This window comes from Canis aureus, chromosome 19 (genome assembly GCF_053574225.1).
Source record: "Canis aureus isolate CA01 chromosome 19, VMU_Caureus_v.1.0, whole genome shotgun sequence".
Lineage (NCBI taxonomy): Eukaryota > Metazoa > Chordata > Mammalia > Carnivora > Canidae > Canis > Canis aureus.
In genome coordinates this window covers 17,152,650-17,174,832 of record NC_135629.1, presented here as the reverse complement: position 1 = coordinate 17,174,832, position 22,183 = coordinate 17,152,650, and the positions used below count along the sequence as shown (strand labels likewise).

The following is a 22,183-nucleotide window of genomic DNA, read 5'->3' as shown; positions in this document are numbered from 1 at the left end:
TTTATTATTGATTTAGTTTGATAGTAAATAACTCCATGAATGCTGAGGTTGGAAATCTGTTGTAAAAATTGTTAAGCATCTTCTCTTCTGTCCATCTGTGGAATTTGATCACACAGAAATACAACAGTAAAGTTACCTGAAGAAAATGGATTTGGGATTTTTAATTTATCTGATGCAGTTAATTAATTGGTCAATTAAAAACAAAAGGGCAATTAGTGCTGAGCACATTTGTTCTGATGATGAACACACAATCTGAAAATGGATCTTGATCTCTGCTACAAAATTCTTTAGTGTCAAAGCAATATTGCCATAAGTAGAGGAAGAATAAAGCCCATTAGGACTAATGCACTTTCAACAATGGTTTCCTTTCATGCTAAAGCAATATAAGTGAGATACAATTAGAGAGAGAAGTTGGCCAATATTTTAAGTAATATTCCTGCATGGGCCATTCTATTACCCTTTATTTAGAACCATTCCAATCACCAAACCATTCAGTAGTAGCAGTAGTTGGTTTTGTTTTTTCTATCAAAGTGAGAAAAATCATTTCAAGTGGTATAGAAGGGGTAAGGAATGGGTATAATTTGTAATTGACCTAAGGATTTCTACAAGAGTGTATTAAGAACATAATTCTCCATCATCCAAAATGTTATCACCTACATATCTCTATTATTAAAGAGCAAGAGACTGAGAGTTGGACAAGGATAACTTCCCATGCTTTCCTTCTGTCCTACAATGTGATGTAATAGGTCATCTTAAGCATTTATGAAGCTTGTGAGTAGTTGGAGAGTACCCACTAGAATCCTGTCTGAGCTCCTTCCAAAGGCTTGTTGTAGAGCTACACGTGCACATCTACTCTGCCTTTTTTTTTAAAGATTTATTTATTTATTTGGGAAGCAGGGGGCACAGGGAAAGAATCTTTCAAGCGGACTCCCCACTGAGTATGGAGCCTGATTCAGGGTTTGATCCCATAACCTATGAGATCATGACCTGAACTGAAACCAAGAGTCAGATGCCTAACTAACTGAGCCACCTGGGGGCTCCACGCCCTGCCTTTTTATTTAAGCTCCTGTCCCAGGTTGGAAACCTCTTTTGTAAAAGAAAAAGAATCTCTCTCTTTTGATAAATCACATTTCTCCCATGTCTGCTATAATACCACAGTTGAATATGGTAACAGCCCCCACCCCCTCTGAATTTCCCTGCTGCTTGAGGTTTAGCCAATAGTTGACTTTCCTAGTTAATTCCTGGTTTACTGGCAATTGTATGCAATTCATAGACTGATGAATGGTTTTATAGCCAAGGGGTAGACTGAGTGATAGCTTTCCAATTCTAAGAAAGCAATTATTCTGAACCGTACAAAGAAACTGTTAGCATTGCCTGGGTTAAGAATAATTAATGTTGAGTGTGACCTCACAGTCACAGCACTTGTTTCTGGATTCTTCTCTTACCTGCTTTTAGGGTCAGATGCTTGTTAACAACACGTGATCCAAAGAGGTCAATTTAAGGCAGGATACTGACTAGCTGAAGCTACTTCAAAATATAGGACCCATTTTTTTCTGCTAAACAAACAATATTTTTGCTGAGTGCATATACATAGGGTTAAAGAAATACAGTGCCACAATCCTTTACCTGAAATCTTTATAGCCAAATATATTTTAGGGTTTAGAATATATTAGAGTAAGGATGAGCAAAAGAACTTCCAGAAACTAAATCTGTAAAGGTCCAGATAATAAATATTTTCTTGAGGGTCATATGGTCTCATGTGGTATAACTTATTCATCTCTGCATTTGTGGTACAAAAATAGCTATACACAGTACATAAATAAACAGGCATGTTGTATTCCGAGGAAACTTTATTTACAAAAATAGATAGGGGACCAAATTTTGTCATCATTCTGTAGTTTGCTGATCCCGATTTGCCACAGTGAAAAACACTGTAGTATAATTTCATATGTATTTAGACAATACCTCCAGTGGGCAATAGCTCTATCAACCAAAATTTCTGGTTGAGCAACAATACATGTAAATACTCAATAAATTGGATAAAACAGACTGAACAACCTCACAATAACTTAGGACAGGTTTTACCACCCAGTGAATTTTGCCATCCAACTTACAAGGACATTATAACTTTCACAGATTTAAAAATATATATATTTTGGAATTGCAAGAAAGGGATTGTGAACCGATGCATATTCTTTTTGTTGTAGTGTTTGAAACTGATACTTTTGTAATGAGGAATTCCATGAGAGAAAAAAGAAACACACATGGTCTAGAGAGAACAAAGTTTGTTCAGTAAAAATACAACAGTGATCTTAGCAGTTGGGTCAAGACACCCACTTTTCTAGGTCAAAATGATATTTAAAAGTCTGCATGGCCTAAAAGTTTCATCAAAAACAAAATGCGGGTGGTGCATCTTTGAAACTTTTTTAGAGCTTCTGGAAATTCTTTTGAGTTTATGTATTAACTTTCTTTATTTTGCTTCAGGCAATCTTTAGGATTCTAGGAACCTAGGAATAATTCCTATGGCTACTTTTCATGTCAGTGACGAGCATAAATTTTACCTACTGAATATTTCTAGGCCATTTGGCTGTGAGTAAATAACAGACTCTTCTTATCTGGATGGTTCTCATTGAGCCAGAGTACTCTCCTTCCTCCTGTAATTTAAACTTTTACGAATGGAACTTTTACAAATGACAACCAACGTATAAATAATAGCTATTAACCTATCTTTATAGAGTATTGCCAAATAAAATGTCTCCTGGGCTTTGCCCTCATTACAGGATGCTGGTAAACACCCAGATGGTAAAGTGCAATATTTACTATGAAATTATATGCTGGGTTGAATCAAACAATTTTAGAATATTAGAGCTGGAAGAAACATGAAGGTAATCTCTAGGTCAAACACCTCCATTTCATAAGAGGAAAATGGCAGTCACTGTGATTATAAATGAATCACTCAACATTACTCAGCTTGTTAAGAGAGAGAGAGACAGTAGAAGCAATATCTCTAGGTTCCCAGTTTAGTTTTTTCCTTGATAATACTAGATTATTTGGCTTTCAAATATAAACCAAGCACATATTATGGAATAACTGTGAGCTCTACATTGTATATCACACCAAGTATTATGAGCAAGTATTACACATGGTGTTTATCTTCAAAGTAAGGTATGAAAATTCTGGCAATACAGTGGAGGCTTTGATAAATACAAGTCTCAGGAGATATATATCATGTCAGTTTGCTCTGGGAGCTTTGCGAAACACTTCATATAAATGAATGAATGTGAAGAACGATGTACTATTCAGATTATCTTGGTTGCAAGAGATAAACATACAATAAAAACTAGATTAGGCAAAAATTTCATTGTATTGGTTAACATTTGGAAATTCCAGGGGTATAAGCATGGCAGATAGTTTCATAATTTCATGGTATCAGGTATGACTATAGGTTTTTTGGAAGGGAGAACACGGCACAGTAACACTTGGATATACACAGCTGGGATAGGTGAAGCAGAACTCTTCTTGCAGATCCAGACAATACAAGGGCCACGCAAGGGATTGTACCAGGGACGGGTCAAAAGCAAGTTGGGAATGTAGGAAGCATGGATACCAGGTGGGGTAGGGTTAGCTAGATTTTTGGGGGGCTTCTGTGAGATTTGATGTTTTGAATAATTATGTTAGCCTAAAAAGAAGAAGGAACCATTCCTGGGTATCTGGAGGCTTTTGGAAATTGGGTTTGTGTGCATTATAACCCAGGAGCATTAGATCCTATAAGAAGTAGTTGGAGCAAGGACTTAGTAAACTGTTTGCCAAGAGAAATTGAGTTTTTAGCCATGTTTACAAAATTTGGTTAAGAGAGCTCTTGTGAAATATATTTAATTAACAGATTTTTATGATATCGATTTAATCATCTTAATAATATATTGACAAAGGTCCTGGTTTTGGTTGTCATTGGTTTGGCTTATGTGCCCCTCCTTTTACAAAATAGTGTAGTGAAGTGAATGGATTTCTGATTGACACAGCCCTTGTTACATCCTCATCCCTGGAGCTAGAAGATAAAAGCAATCCTACTCTAATTATATGGACTGAAGATATTTAGGGAAGCAGTTCCTCAAAAGAAAGTCACAGAGCTTTTTATCAGAAGAAGAGGAAAGAAATGCTGGGTTGGAAAAATAATGAATGTCCATCAGATAAGTTGGTCATATAATTTATCTTGTAAACTAGGACATTTTGGGAGGAGGAATGGGGTACTGTTACTAGTTGTGCTTTGACATTTCAATAAATAGAAACTGTCAGGGAAAAATAGAGATATATGGTCATGTTACCATTATATGATTTTTAAGGGAGATGTAGGTTCCAATGGAGAATTCTATGCAAGTCAAAGAGCATCCATGTGGAGACAATGTATGATACATATGCAAAGTAAATCAAATATAAAAAGAGAGTAGATCCTTGAGCCTATACTGGAAGTATTTACTGAGTAATCTGGCTGGAAAAGAACAGTTAGAAATTTATTGTATAAGGCCTTGAATACCATTCCAAAGGCTTTAGATGATTAGACAGTAGAGAATGATCAAAAGTTTCAGAATGCTGGCATAATGAAACCAAATCTTTGTCTTAGAAAGATAATTTTGGATGTGATATTCACAGGCATGGAAAGAACAAGAGAGTTCAGGCTGGAAGACTATTCAGAGATCACATTGTCTTTATCTTAGATTCCACTACTCTAGGCAAAAGGATCATCATCTGTTTCTTAGACTACAAAAGTCTATGTTTCACTCCATCCCTTCCATTCTCCACATCAGCCAGAGTGGTGTTTGTAAGATATAAATTAAATTCTGTCCTGCTTAAAATCCTCAATTATAATTTGAAAGTATGGCATCCATACTTGTTAACATGGCCTACAGGCCTGGCGTATTCAAGCCTTTTTCTCCTTTTCCAACCTTGTCTCCTGCCATTGTCCTTCTGATTTCATGAAACCAGTTCTTCTCCAGGTCTTTGAAAATGCAAATTTAGTCCTGCCTCATGACCATGTCCTACTTACTCCGTTTTGCTTAGACTGCTACTCTCATTCCTAATCCTTACCCACCTTGATCCCTGCACTCCTACACCCCCCATACCATGTACACCCACTCTTGGCCTGGCTAAGAGCTATCTGTCCTTCAAACTTCAGCTCAAAAATGCTACTTGAACCCCATCTCATAGATCACATAGAGTTCATTTTTTAGTTCAAAACATTACCATATTTACCACAAATAAATATTCACCTGTGTATATATCTGTGTTTGATTTTGTGGTTGATCTGTGTTGATTTTGTTAAGTGTCTGTGTCTCTTATAAGATGGCAGTGATACAGGAGATCTTGGTTCTTGTCTCACAGAGTTGAAGAATGAATCTGGCGGACACAGGAGAGTGAGTAAAGGGACAGAAGCTTATTAAGTAAAGATCCAAAAAAAAAAAAAAAAGATACAGAGAAAGCTCACTGAAGTGAGAGGGGTTCCGACAGAGTTGCCCCTGAGGGCCTGAATGTACATCTCAGCATTCTTGGGATTTTGTAAGCCTGCTTCTGTGGGCCCCTACCTAGCCCTGCCTAGCCCTGTTTGTCCCTAACTCAGCAGCACCTTGAGGTGGACAAAGGTTTTTAGATTCATTACTAATACTTAAGTATCTAATGTCTTTCAGAGAATGAATATAAATAAACCGATAAATAAATATTTGTTGAAAACATAAATGAGGAGTTGATATAGAATATTACTTCATTTAAATATAAGGAAGTTGAGTCTTAGAATTCGTAGGGTAAAAAGAACAGAAAGGGAGAATTTGTGAAAAGACTCTCAACTCAATAACATTATCAACTCAATATAGCCTATTTATTAACTGAATATTAATTATTTTCCCTTGGATTTCTATTCCTTGATTAAATTTGAAAGCATTTAACTTAGATTTTGTAAAACCTTAAAGTTGAATATAGTCAGTTTTTTACTTCAGTTGAAGTAATTAGCAACAGAAAAAAAAGAAAGATTTTTATTTTTAAAAAATTGTTAAGTGGTTTTATTTATTTATTCATGAGAGACAGAGAGAGGCAGAAAAAGAGGCAGAGGGAGGAGTAGCAAGCTCCATGCAAGGAGCCTGATGTGGGACTTGATCCCGGGGCTCCGGGATCATGCCCTGAGCCAAAGGCAGATGCTCAACGACTGAGCCACCCAGACATCCCAAGAAAGATTTTTAAAATTTAAAAATATATCAGGAAATATTCAAAATTTCATTATCTGCTAGCATCACATAAAAAGTCCACATATTTCCAAAAGTATTTAAAATTGCAAGAAAAAGGGCAGCCCAGGTGGCACAGTGGTTTAGCACCACCTGAAGCCCAGGGTGTGATCCTGGAGACCCGGAATTGAGTCCCACGTCCAGCTCCCTGCCTGGAGCCTGCTTCTCCCTCTGCCTGTGTCTGTCTCTTTCTGTCTCTGTGTCTCTCATGAATAAATAAATAAAATCTTTTAAAAAAATAAATAAAATAAAATAAAATAAAATTGCAAGAAAACTATATATGTAAGCTAAAAATCCCCAAAGGGTACTATCATTTGATATGATATACAATCATTTTATCAATTGTAACCTAGATGAGTTTATTCTGAGCTTATTCTATATATATAGAGAGAGAGAGAATATATAAAATATATTTTAAGATCATGAGTTTTAAGAATCTCCTTATTAGATTTCTCTTTTAAAGTAAGGAACACAGAACACTTTATCTTAATTTCTTTTTTCATAAGATAGCCTGTCAAAATAAATTAGAGAAAATTATGATATAAGACAATAGGAAAAGCATGTCTCATATTTGAAAGATAACACTTCTAGGAATTCATTTCTTGTAAAAATTTTGTAGCACAATATTAGTTTTAGTTCTAGTAACATTAGGAAAGATCATGTTTCTTAATGAATATATTCTCAAAAATAGTAACAAAAAACTTAGAAAAGTCCATGAAATTTATAAAATCACTGTTAATTAATATAAGATAGAGTAATATTTTATCCTATTCTTAATGGCATAGGATCAGAAATAAGAGCAACAACAGAATTATAGGAGTTGGCTTAATATGTTTTTAATCCTCATTAAGAGCAATTAAAGTCAAAATTATATTAATGAAAGTTTTAATCCACATAATGCATTCAATTGAAGTGCATTCCAGTCCATTATCTACTACCTCAAATCTCATAGCAAATGACATGTGTATCTAAGGTACGAACTGAAATTATGGAAATATGAATTGAAATTATGGAAACTTTGCAAAACTAAATATATATATATATATATATATATATATATATGGTAGACATTTAGGTTGCTTTATATTGGATAACAATATTTTAATAATAAATTGAATAATGTTAAAAAATTCATATACATTTTTAAGTATCTAATGTATATTTGTCATTTCATGACAATTTTGTCTCTTTCAGACTCTTGAGCTACTGACTGGAAGATAGACACTTTTTTTCCTGCTGATTGTATGGGAGAAATTTTGACCTTAGAAAGTGGAAATGAGGTTGCTATGGAAACTGGTAATTCTGCTGCCACTCATAAATACTTGTGCAGGTAAAGTGTTTTATTATGATTTTGATTGATAATCTATTAGCATTATACTTCTTTTCTATATGTGAAGCAATTTGCAAATGCATAATACTTATGTTATTTATTTGAATTACTAAGTGATGAAAAAAAATTTTAAGGTACTGTCTATGGCTAATATAGAATCCTTAAGAAATGCATCAAGCTCTATTTTTAAACAGAGCTAACATTATTTCAATTATAAATTGTCAAATATGAAATTTTATTGTAATAGGATGTAATTAAATCATCTTTGCATTAATAAACAATGAAGAATAGTTCTTTTTTATTTCCTGTATAGTCTTTAAAAATTAAGGTTGAAATACCTATTTTTCTCTCAAATTAGAACTTAGTATAAAAAAGCTATATTAAAATAGAAGAAAAAGTGATATAGAATGTTATATCAAAAATAGAAATAACCTTTGAAATTATTCTTTCCATTTCAATGATACATGTTCTTTTACTCAGCCTATATCTATTAATATTGGTGTGTTAATTAGCTTTTGCTGTGTAACAAACCATCCCAAATCTAGTAGGTTAAGTAGGAGCTAACCATGCATTTAGTTGATAAGTCTGAAGGTTGGCAATTTAGGGTAGGTTCACTTGGGCTGTTCTTTTAGTATTGGCTTGAATGAATATCTGTGGTCAGCTCCTGGGTCATCTGGGACTATGCTGGTCAAAGACATTCTTAACTGAGATAACTGGGCTGCCTTGGCCTTGGTTCAAGTGATCACTCACTCATCCCCTGTGGCTCTGGCTCTTCCATATAGTGACTGCTCAGAGTGCCAAGAGAAATCAGGAGCATGCAAAATTTCTTGATGCTGAGACTTACAAACTGTCACAGTGTCATTTCTGCTACATTTTCTTTTAACCATTCGAAATCACAAGACCAGTCTAGGTTCAAGGAGTTTGGAAATATACTTCATCTCTTGATAGAGAAGCTGCGAAGTTATAAAAGAGCTGGAAGTAGAAAAGGGAATAAGAGTGGCCATTTTTCTAAATCATCAACCATAGTCTGTTAAGATCATAGAGTTCTATTCTTAATGGTCAAGTTTACCTATTTGAATTGTCACAGAGCTAGGACATTGGCTAGATTATCTCACTGTCAAAGCAGCCCTTCTACCATATCATGCTGCTTTCCACCAACTGTGTGATAATGGGACTCTTGAAGTTCATATTTGTGTAAAAAAACAAAAACAAAAACAAAAAACAAAAAGAACAGTAACATATTGAGAGAGCACAGAAACCAACATAGTAATTTACAAGCAGAAAAGCAGCAGTTATAAGAGATACATACTTAGTAGCAATTTTAAGAAATGGAAAGATAATACTAATCTTGAAAGCTATGAGAATGCTAAAATATGTAGAAATCAACCATTTGAATCTGAAAACCATGTAAATAAAGGTATTTTTACTACTAGAGAATCCGGTGTTTAGAAGTGCTACATATTTATTCAAAGTGATTACATTATTTTGCTTCATGTCACTTCTAACTCTCTCTAACAAAGATTCAGAGTTAAATAATAATGCTTTTATTTTGTAATAGATTAAAAAAGACAGAGCAGAGTCATCAAGGTGCCCCCAAATTATAAATGTGTGAATAAGAAATTCTCTTCCTACTTCATATTTTGGCTTCCTATCAAAATTTAACATTAACATTTTGCCCTTTAAATATGTATATTGAATCAGTATAGTATCTCTAAAAGAACTTTTGTGTTAAATTAAAATAAATTATTATTCTCAGAATGCATATCAGATCTGAGAAATTCTTTTATTGACTTTTATTTATCCAAATTGGTTGTGATTCAACATGTCCTTTAGCTTTAGTCTAAAGGGAAAAATAATCGTATGTCCTTGGTGCACAATTTCCTTGTAAAAGAACAGATTGAATATATTTTTTTAAGCCATAGCTATTTAAATAAAATAGTCTGAGCTAAACATTGTCCCGGAGGTAAGGGTTTTGATAATGATATATACAAGAGTGCATTGCTTTAATTTTATTTATTTATTTATTTAAGATCTCATGATATGTCTCCCTACTTGCAGATAAAGTAGAGAGAAAATTAGATTTTCTTCTTTTTTGGAAAATTATATTATCTGATGATGAAGTGCTCTTTCTATGTATATATATATATATATATATATATATATATATATATATATAGAAATACATATATCTTCTTTTCTTTCCCAGTTCTTACTTTTTATTAATTCTGAAAGACTAGCAAATCTTTTGTAATTATCTGCTTTTTCCTTCCTATTTTCACTGGTATAATCTTTTGGAAATTTTGATATTTTGAATCTTCTCAGACTCGAATTATTTTAAAGATTTTATCAATTTATTATTTTTAAGATTTTATTGATTTATTTATTTGAGAGAGGGAGAATGAGTGGGGGGAAGGGGAAGGAACAAGGGTGAGAGACAAGCCGACTCTGCACTGAGCAGAGAGCCTGACTTGGGGCTTAATCTCAAGATCCTGAGATCTTGATCTGAGCCAAAACCAAGATTCAGTTACCTAACTGACTGAGCCAGCCAGGCACCCCCTAGGCTCTAAATTAAAACAACTTTTTGCCCCAAAACTCTTCTGTTTTCTTTTTATTAGTTTGCTTTAATTAAATTTACAACTTCTTCTAGCACATTTATTATTGATGTAGGCTCTTGAGCCTTTACTATAAATCATCATCTATCTAGGCATATATTATGATTCTGGAATATTTTTTAAGTTGTGAGTGATTAAAAGTTCTATTATTGTATCTTAGTATTTTTTAATATTATGAGAAAATTAAGGCCCATTTCATTAAGATATCTAACTGCTAATCATATACTTTTAAATTATTTCATTAATGTTTGTGGTAGACTAAATAATGATTCTCAAGGATATCTAGGTTCTAGTATCTGAAAACTGAATTTTACATTAAATAATAAAATAGATATTAAGAATGTGATTAAGTTAAAAAGATCTTGAGATGGGTAGACTATTCTGAAAAACCTATGTGGGATGTCACAAGTACCTTTATAAGAAAGAGGCAGAGTGGGATTGGACACAGAGCAGAAGGCAATATGAAAACAGCAGAAAAAGATTTGAAGATACTATGTTGTTGACCTTATGTATGAAGAAGAGGACTATTAACCAATGAATGAAAGGAATGAAACTCTAGAAGCTATAGAAAAGGGAACAGATGGATTCACCCCCCTGCACCTTTGGAGGGAGTATGGACCTGTAGATACCTTGGTTTCTGCCTCATGAAACCCATTTTGGAGTCCTGACTTCCAGAACTGTGAGAAAATAAGTGTGTTGTTTCAAGCCACCAAGTTGTAATTACTATAGGACCCATAGGAAACCGAAGTATTATGTTTCTTCCTCACTAGACCTTTTGCTCCAGGGTGCAGGGACTGTATCTTCCTGGCACTTGGTAGGGACTCAGTAAACATTTGTTGAATAAATGAGTGAATGAATGAATGAGATTCAATGTTGTTGGTCCTATTTGGATTATCATCCAATAGAAAAAAATTAGTCATATAATTTCCTCTGAGAAACCATTGGTTTAGTCTATCCCAATAAATATGTGTTATGATGTTATTTTCAAAGGGTTTCTGAGATGAAATTCTAGTAATATTTAAAAGTTTCAAATCATTTGAATGGAAACTCCATGAGGGCAATGATTTCCATCTGCTATATTCTCTATTATTTCTCTATCACCTAGCAGATGGTCTAGAAATATTTATCAAATAAACTAAAGAAAACAGTTCCATTCAATTCAACAGATGTGCATTAGGACCTCGTATGTTCCAGGCACTGGGCTAGATGCTGATCTTCAACAATAGGAGGGCCCTGGTCCCTGCCCCCTTTAGCCTGCAGTCTAAAAATGGAAACCAGCAAGTAAGTCGATATATGAAATAAAGCACAAATTGCTATATCAACAACATAGTAGAGAGTATATAACATGGAAATGTTCAAGGAGGACATCTGCTGCCTTTTTCAACCTTCAATCTATTTATATATTTTATCTAGCAAATCTCTAGATTTTTGCTAAAATAAAATGACAGAGAAGCACTCCATTTGTGTTTTAATTAGTGTAGGAGGGATCCCTGGGTGGCGCAGCGGTTTGGCGCCTGCCTTTGGCCCAGGGCGCGATCCTGGAGACCCGGGATCGAATCCCACGTCGGGCTCCTGGTGCATGGAGCCTGCTTCTCCCTCTGCCTATGTCTCTGCCTCTCTGTCTCTCTCTGTGTGGCTATCATGAATAAATAAATAAAATCTTTAAAAAAAAATAATTAGTGTAGGAGTGTACCCAGGGCCTTTGTAAAGTGAGAGTCTCCCTGGAAATGAAATTTACACAGAAGCAGGACAATTCAAGGGAAGAAAGGCACAGTTGTTTTTGTTTTTGTTTTTGTTTTTATTCTACCTTTGGAACTTTAAGTAAGATAAGCCGATGAAATGGCCCTTTCTCATTTAAAGGTAGTTTACATTGAGATTCTGTCCCCATGACAGAAAGAATCTTGTCTAATGCGGGTTAGAAAAAAAAAAAAATATGTAAATTACTGGAGATGCTGAGGTTAGGCTGAGCATGGAATTCTACTCAGGAGAAAGCCTACTCACTGCTGGGAATGAGGAACAGAATAAATAAAAGAGTGACAAAAAGACACAGTTTTTCTTGAAAGGAAAAAAAGCATCAACAGGTTTAGTATAGACTCAGAAGTTTTGAGTTTTAGCCCCCAAATTAGTGGAGACATGTGCATGTCTTTAGGGTAGGGAAAACATAAATATTAATGGAATAATTTGGAGACTACATTGATAAATGGGTGAAAACTCTAATTTTCTTTTACACAATGCACAGGAAGTTTTCACAAAGAAATATTTTGATCTTAAGATAAATATTAAACAAAGTAGCTAGAGCAAATCTATAGTGAGTATAATGAAGAAGCTGAAAAACCATGTAGGATCAGATTTTGTTAATGCTAGAACGTCACAAGTGTGAGAAATCCAAGTTTCTTTATATCTTATACTTTACTATGATTTTTGTGTACAATTTGATAAATTATAGGCATATTGCAAAATTCAACTTCTCACATTTAAAAAATGTGACAATTGTAAAAAAAATTTATTTTAAAGATCTTATTTGTTTATTCATGAGAAAGAGAGAGAGAGAGGCAAAGACAGAAGCAGGCTCCCCTCAAGGAGCCCGATGCGGGACTCGATCCCAGATCCCAGGATCACCCCCTGGGCCACAGGCCAACACTCAACTGCCGAGCCACCCAAGTGTCCCTAAAACATTAAATAATAGGATAAAATAATAAACAGCTGAATCACGCACTGTGTCTGCTTTGGGTTATCTGGGTTTAGAGATAGCATTATTTTAAACACAGTACCTAATACATGCTTGGCAGTCCTTAAGAATAGTGCCAATGAAGGTCAATGGCTGTATTATGTCATAGAACATAATAAGAAATAGCAGCCCTTACTGGTTATAAAGAACTTTATTTCCATGGCATGCAATATTCATATCATCTTATGAATTTCTTCCTATTCTATCTTTATTTATTTTAACAAAATATTATCATTTAAATGGTAATTTTCCTAAACATTCCACTTGGTTCATAAATGTAAGTGGCTTATCTATGTGCCATTTGTATTTATTTTGTTAGGGCTGAGCACTCTGTACATTATCTTATAAAATTATGGACTGAATCCCTATCTATTTGGTCAGTCCTGAAGAAGTACATAGTGGTTATGCACGATGAGACTCATTTTTGTTTCAGAGAGAAACTGAATTATTCAAGGAAGTGAAGCTAGAGCTAGTCACATTTATTGGCAGAATAGTATTAAAGGCCTCTTTTAGGCTTTCTAACTATTGTGTTATGTCATCAGGGTCTAACAAGCTGGTTTTTCCCTCTCTATAATTACTCTTGAGGAATAAAATGAGACTAGGAATTCCAAGTCTTTCCTGCCACTATTTATGTGCAGTATCTACTGGGAAGTGTGGTTATATTATTATCAAAACTTCTCCCAAAGTAATGGATTTTTAAAACTGGAATACAGTTGTTTTTAGGACTTATACCAACAATTGAAAAAAAAAAAAAACACACCCTATGTGTCAGTATTTTTACATAGTTTGCTGTTTTGCAAATGGAGTAGCCTGAAATTGAATCTGGGAAAAAATCTACCTCCTTCTAAACACTCACAATCAGAGAACTACGATAAGGAGACATTGAAAATTATTTATGATTGCTTGAATTTTATTCTGTTTCAAGCATAACCTTTTATTGAATTGAGAACCAGAGTAAATGAACTACCTGAGAGAGGAAAACCACAAGGATGGAAATATGTACTGTGACCACGATTTCTTCAAAGAAGACGATGTATCACACAGCAAATCCATGAAAATTGGCAGATGTAATAAACCTACTTTGCTCAAGGATCCCAGAAGCACATAATAGATATTCCGTTGGGTCAGAGGGTGATGAATATTGAGTACATCACAACCCACACTCTGCCTACGGTCTTGTTCAGATTTATTGTTAGCATAATAGCACCTTTAGGAATGGAACACCAGGCTATATTTTTAAGTCAAGTGACATCTTTGCAATTTCTAATAGAGATGGCCCAATTTAGAAATGCTGAAAATGCAATGCCTACTGATAAAGGTGTTTATATGATTATAAAATCTTCCTCCAAAGTAATTGATTCTTAAACTCTAAATGAAATTGTTTTTTGGATGGATAACATCTAGAAAAAAAATTTTCTGTTTTGTCAGCACTAGAAGGAAATGATTGGTATGCAGATAAGGATGTTGGCCTTTAGTAGATGGGAATATTGGGAATTGTGCTTTCGATTCCAAATCTTTGAAAAAGAGAGTCAACTTTTCTCTGGAGGTAATAGCATCAGGTAATATTTTTATTTTAAGGGTGCCATAAATAGCTTAACCACAAATTGAAGATAACATGGGCATTCTGGTAGTTTTTCTTCTCCTACTTAAAACTTATCCTGAGACTTACAATCACCCTCCTTATGGCTAGGAAAAAACTAGTCAATCTGACTTTTTTCAGCCTTTTTCATCTCAAATTATAGTAAACTCCCCTTTGCTCACTACACTAGAGCCATAATTCTTTCTTATGCTCCCAGAAATACCAAGATTTTTCTCTTCTGAGATTCTTCTCTTCCTGTTCAGTTGCTTGGAACACTCTTCTTCAAATCTCTCTGTAGCTGGATTTTTCCCTATGCCCTTATTCAATTAGTCTCCTCCATGGAATGATCTCTTAGAACCTATCAAGGTAGCTAGCACTTGGTCCCACCATTAACCCCAATTACTTTTACTACCTCTTTTTTTTTTTTTTTTACTATTTTTAATGCACTTGTTACTATCTGGAATTAACTTATATATTTGTTTATTACTTGTCCAGTTTTTGTGTACATCGAGTAGAATACAAGCTCTATGCAGGTAAAAATATTTCCACCCGTGTATGTGGCTGCATCTCTTAAATATACTAGAGTATCTGACACATAGTAAGCACTCAAAAAATATTTTTAAATGAATTAATAAATGACTGACCTCTTGGGATGCCTGGGTGGCTCAGTGGTTGAGCATCTGCCTTTGGCTCAGGGCATGATCCTGGCGTCCAGGATCCAGTCCCACATCAGGCCCCTTGCAGGGAGCCTGCTTCTCCCTCTGCCTGTGTCTCTGCCTCTCTCTCTCCATGTGTCTCATGAATAAATAAATAAAATCTTTTTAAAAATTTTATAAATAAATAAATAAATAAATAACCACTCAAAGTAAGCTGCCAATACTACATAGGGATAATCTAATATCCACAAACACTTAAAATTTTATTATATATTATTAGAATCTACTTTTAAACACATGCATTTTAGTCACAATATACCATTTGTTTTCAAGCACTTTTTTTACTCTTTAAAAAATTCATGATGTATACTGAACACATGGAGTTTGCTCAGGCACACTTGACCTAGGCAGGCATAATTTTAGTGTTGTTTGTTCAAGGACTAGCATACGTGAAACACAGTCAGTGTTATTTTAATAATATTGGGTAGCAGATACCCACTGATATTGTGTCATAAATAATCTGAATATTTAAAGCCTTTGAGCTATATTTCATCTCAAGATGTATTTGTCCATTCCTTCCCAGTTCCAGGGTTATCAATCAAGTCAATCCCCCACTACCTCTCCTCTAGACTTCTGTAGTAGCCTCCTATGTGTTCTTCCTAATTTGAAGCATCCTATGTATCTTTCCCAAGACATAGCTTATTGACACAGACTACTATCAAGGCAAATCTTCATCAAGTACAGAGGATTTTGTCATTACTCTATGTCAAGATCCAATTTCTTATGAAGTTCAAACCATCTAATCAAGCATTCAAATTCAATTTCCTTCAACAAATATTGAAAGTTCTCCAATTAATTTAATTCAACCTGTGTCCTGAGCCATTTCTTCTCTTTCTCTCCTTCATGTATCCTTCATATAAGTCAGACGGTACAACCAATGAGATCTCTGCACTTTTTTTTTCATTCCTCATATGAATGTCTCCACCTGCACTGCCCTTCTTCAGATCCACTTTCTTCTAATGAAGTCAGATCCAGTCTTTCTTAGTGATGGTGAAATGTAAACTCCATTCTGAATAATCCTCCAAGCAACAAATAATTTGCTTTTTCCTACTACTTATTCCATGAAGTAGAATTTTATTTCCACATACTTTGCTTAAAAAGAGGTCATTTTCTGCAGATATGTACTCATTCTGAGAAATATATTGTATTTATTTTTGTTGACAATAAATTTATAAAGATGGAATGCTTAGTTCTAAAAGGAAAATAAAAACTAACCTTTAATATTTGATTAGTTATGCCTTATACCTAATGCTTTATAGTTTATAAAGTGTTTTATGTGCAGTGTTTCATCTATTCTTGAAAGTGAGCAGAGAAAAGATTGTAATCTTCTCTACCTGGAGAAACTGAAATTCAGAGATACAAGACTTATCAGGGACCATAAGACTAAAAAATAGCAGAGTTTATGATGAGAACCCAAAGCTTAGATGAAAATTTTGTTCAGTATTTATTCAAGGCATCACTTGTATCACTTCTTGACATGGATTCAAATTTATGTAACTGTTGGGTTTTTTTGAGTTGGTATCAATTGTATTTAGAGGCCAGGTTCCACTCAGAGTGTAATAAGATTTAAGGAGGCAGTCTCCAAAATTTTATGAGCAACAAATAAAGGAATAATAGTTATAGGCATATAAATTCAATGGGTGGATATTTGTTTTATATACATTAAAAACAATATTAATTTTAATATACAAATTAAAATTATAGACAAAATAAACACATAGAATTTCTAACATTTTCTTTCCTCATTATCAATAGTTCACCTTGTGTACTCCTTGTGCCCCACTTTGGAGATTATGCATTTTAAAGATAAAGGATCTGTCTTATGTGGAAGGGTCACAAGGGAATAGAAAGCCATCTGCACTTACAGCAATTCTCAACTCATCATAATAATGGGGAATATTTGGGATAGAAAAGTAGCCATATTTGAAAAATTGTGATTAAAGCAAAATGGGTAAAATTGGGAAAACAGATTTAATATATCATATTTCATTAAAATATTATGCAAATCTTAGGAACACACATGCAGTCCTCTAGATCCCTTATTTAAAATTGTAGATATATATATCAATTGCCTATTGATCTGCAACTAATTCAGATTAGTTGCAGATTGTAATTCGGCAGGTTGTCTAGATATTTCCTCCCCTGATTTAACTTTGTTTCTCTCATGTGGCTTCATTGAATCAGAATCAGAGAAAACTAGAAGGTTAGAGCGAGGGAGAGAGAGGGATCAATTATTCAGAGTGTTATAAGTCATGATAAGGGGCTGGATTTTGTCAGAATATCTCTGAATTATACAGATTTTGTACATCTGCATTGTTATCTGTATCTTTTTTTTTTTCAAAGAAATACCTTAGTATATTTATTTTTAAAGACTCGCGTGAGGACCTTTCCAAATACTATGCCAGAAACCCACCTCCAGCAGCTCAGATTTAATCATGTTCAGTTTGGTTATTGGGATTAAGTTTTAAGTGTCGGTTCAATGAATTTTCACAAATTGAACCCACTCAGTATAACCAGCACTCCAACCAAGCTGCAGAAATTTTCCAACATCCCAGAAGTCCCTCCAAACACAGTTGAGACTCAAAGGGATAACCATTATTTGACTTATGATCACGTAGATTAGTTTATATATTTTACATGAAAAGTTTATGTAATATATACTTCTCTGTGTCATATATATATAATCATGTATATTATATGTATGATTATAATACATATAAAATCATACAGTATGTATTTATTTTTCCCATCTGACTTTTTAAATTTAATGTGAACTTTGTGGGATCCACCCAGGTTGTTGTGTATAACAGGAGTTTGCTAATTCCCATCTGTGTATAGGATTCCATTGTATGAATCTTTCCCAGTTTATCTTTTCATTATACTCTTGATGGGCATTGGAGTTTATATATTTTAATTTTTAATTTATTTTTCCAGCTTTATTGAGGTATAATTGACAGAATTGTATAAATTTAAGGAGTACAGTGTGATGATTTGACATACTTACACATTGTGAAATGACTCCTTTAATCAAGCTAATTAAGATATCCATCACCTCACATAGTCAAAGGGTACAAAATATTTTGTACTAAAGAATTAGTACTAATTTCAGAAACAAACATAACAGCCTTGAATGCTGCTCAAAAGAAAAAAAAATCTCAATCTGAAAATGTATCTAATAGGTTATCAGAAAAACAGATGAAAAGAACTCTTCTCCCTTCTCCTAATTAATAAATCAAACTCACGTCTAACAACACGTCTGCTCACTTTACCAAAAGTTCACAATGGAGAGATTTAGTACGTACAGAACTAAAACCAACATTTGAACAAAGAACAAAACCCTTCCCAAATACTCACTAGCTCTATAATCAGTTCTCAACTCCGAGACAGGAAACAATGATCATTTCTTATACCAAAGGGCAGGGAGGTTTGTGTGTTTTACCTGTATTTGTATGCCTAGGATGCACAATGTAGCAAATGCATGCTACATTTGTGATTGAAGCTCTACACAGCCACAATTGTGCCACTAAAAAGGGAGAGAGGTTCAAATCCCCCATCATCTCCATAGAAGTCTTATTCAGAATCACCAGTAATTGAAGAAGAGTGCTTTCTGGGAACAAATGATCAGAATCAATCTTATAGCCACTGTATCTCTTAATAATTGCCAATTGTTCTTTCCATTTTGTACTCTTTATATAATAATGCTAAGCTAAATCCAAGGCCATAAGTATAATTTAACATACCCCCAAGTTTCAGTCTCTCTTAAATAGAAGTTGACAACTTGCCAAAATATCTGGGGCATGATGAAATATTTGTGGGAGCTCGACCATGCTTTGTGCTGGAGAGTATAATTCCAGAGTCCAAAGCACATGAGGATTGATGATGCAGATGGGTTTTTAAATTTTATTATTTACTTATTTTTTAACAGATAGATTATTATTTTTATTGACATATAGTTGACATATAATGTTACAGTTTCAGGTGTACAACTTAGTGATTCCACAAGTCTATACATTAGGCTATGCTCACCCCAAGTGTAACCCCCAGCAGATGGATTTTGTTTCATTAGAGAACTAGTACCAGAAAAATCATCTCCTGTTCAAATGCTAGGTTTTTCTGTTTACCACCTACTTGGATATTCTGTCTCTTTGTGTCTGCCTATTGCCTTTATTTTTACAACATCAAAATCATTTCATATGAGAATACAGAAACAGGAAAAGGAGGCAGAAGTAAAGTCAGACCAGGGAAAATAATCTGTGTCTGAGGATTGGCCTCTTAGCCTCGTTACAGTTTGGCCCTTGATAACATTTGAGTTTATAATCCATGTACCTAAGGATGACCACAACCTTTTACGGTCTTGATATCCAATGGTTTAAAGATGAAAAGCATTACAACTTACTATTTGTTAATAATTCTGATGAAAGAATGTACAAGTACAGCACTGCTTCTTTCAGCTAAAAGGCATTTTGGGACTCATCTATGAATTTTATTTATCCATCTTATGCTGTTCCCTTGGGTAATTATGAGTGAATTGCTCTGTGCGTTCTTTCATCAAACAATTTCTGATTGTTATTTTGAAATTATTTTCTTGAGCATCACGGATAGAACGTAGTCATACATGAGTAATGCTTTTTATTTGTAAACTCTAGTGCTGTGGTCGAGTTGTCAAATACCACAATTTCATGGCTAAGGCCGTACTATACTCTGCTGTTCCATCCTTAAGAGCTCATTGATTAGTCTGCCTGTCTGTCAATGTGGTCAATCAGTTAATTCAAGGGACACCCAGACACTCCAAACAAACTATTAATGGGAGGAGACAGACTGAAATATATGTTTGGCAACTGATGTGTTAAGAAGGGAAACACTTAGCCAATCTATAATCATTTGATTCTTCTCAATTTACATGACTGCTTATCTTCAGTAGAAACCCAAGTGATGATCAAGAGAAATCTGAATCCAGAAAAAGAAAGACTAACAACCTTGGCTTAGCTAAAATTATATTTCCAAATTTCTTTTCCCTATATGGTTTTATTTTTTTTACTTTTTATTTTTTAAAGATTTTATTTATTTATTCATGAGAGACACAGAAAGAGAGAGGGGCAGAGACACAGGCAGAGGGAGAAGCAGGCTCCATGCAGGGAGCCGGAGGTGGTACTCCATCCCGGGTCTCCAGGATCACACTCCGGACTGCAGGCGGCGCTAAACTGCTGCGCCACTGGGGCTGCCCTCCCTGTATGGTTTTAGATTAAAGTTGACCAAAAAGGAATTTTGGGTGAAACCTATAAGGTAGAAATGACACATTTCTCTGAAAGCTATATGTAAATATGTAAATAATTGTGAGAGAGACAGAGATAAGCTAAGAGCTTCTGCTCGTCTCTTTTTTTCATATCCAGCTTTTGTCCCAACTGCTGGCATTGCTGATCAACAGTGACTGCAAAACCATGCTCTAAACTTTTCACTTTATTTGACAAACCTTGACCATTCTGAATTTCCAAATGCTACCAAGAATTTTGACTTTGATAAATAATCAAATACTTAGCTTTTTTTTTGCATATTTTCTTAGGACTATCAAGTTACATATGTGGCTGAAGTTATATTTCATCTTAAATTTTATGAGAAAAAGAGTACTTTTAATATTCTTATTCATTTATACTGTGCAAAATTCTTTAATTATACCATAACAATTAACAAAAATATGAAGTAGGAAGGAAAAATGTTATTCTCTCCTTTATGTATAAAAAAATGAGTAACGCTATCTTCTAAGACTCTCAGTTAATAGCAGACCTGAGTCGAAAACCGAGAGTATCTATTTAAATTGCAAACTTCCTTGGGAGGGGAAATGCTTGATCTCTAGAGCCCTTTGATTTCAAGAATTTGATATCCCAGGAAGATACAGATTGAGGTCTTAGCATAAATCAGAATAATCAAAGTGCAACTTAAAACATTATATGAAGTTCAAAAATACTTCTTTTTTGTATTGCTTGTATTATCCAAATCGTATCACAGGGGACGTAGAGAACCAAATTAAGAGTGTCAGAAGTTACATATTCCATGACCAACTCTTTTCTCCTTCCCTTATTCCTTCCTTACATACACTGCTGTGCTTAGCTTTGAACATGGACTTTGGAAAAGGACATACCAGGGTATAAATCTGATTGCTGCCCTTCAGATAGTTGGCTACCCTAAAATTGCCTACCTTTCTCAGCATAGTCCTTTATAATAGAGATAACAACTACTTCATAGAGTGAGTTTGACACACTACTATTTACATTCACATTACTATAGACATGTAAGAGTGGAGGGTGCCTACCACAGTGCTCAATAAATGATAGTTAGTGATTACAGTAGGAATGGAGCTAAGAGTCTGTTAATAGTAACAGTTAAAGTAGCAGCAATGACCATGACTGCTACATTGAGTTCGTATCTCTAAGGGCAGATCTTTATACTCAGTCAACTGGGAAATTTACTGTTTTCCTTTGATCCCTGGGCTTTGGCTGGCTACTTAGGGCTTCTTACTTCTCTGAGTCACATATCCAATGTTAAAAAGGCTATGCTCCACCTCCATTACACTAAGTGAATAACTGGATGATTATGATCATAGATAAAACCCCAAACTTAAATGAAGGAAAAAATACGGGTTTCAGAAAGAGATGGGAAGAACTGTGAAAATTCAGAAAAAAAAGCCCAAAATTTTGCTTCAAAATTTCATTTCAAAATTTTGGCTAAAGAATCAATCTGCTTTCCATAAATCAGGTTTTTCTCAGCTTCAGTGCTATTGACCTGATAATCAGATTTTGAGCCAGATCATCCTTTGCTATGTGGGACAGTCCTGTGCATTGTAGAGTATTTGGCACTATCCCGGGCCTCCAGACTGGATACCCCCCAACCAAGTCATGATGATCAAAAAGTGTTTCCAGACTCAAAAAGTCTACTGGGAATCAGAAGTGCCCCCCAC

General features: G+C 34.5%; 1 protein-coding gene across 1 annotated transcript in view; it reads left to right on the top strand.

Moving 5' to 3' along the window:
* The window catches only part of CNTN6 (contactin 6), a 275,835-nt gene that overhangs the window by 54,280 nt on the left and 199,372 nt on the right, over positions 1-22,183 (top strand). The window contains exon 2 of the mRNA XM_077858034.1: positions 7,461-7,596. Coding sequence (XP_077714160.1) covers positions 7,542-7,596 — 55 coding nt within the window. The 5' untranslated portion in view covers positions 7,461-7,541. The remainder of the gene's footprint in view (positions 1-7,460; positions 7,597-22,183) is intronic.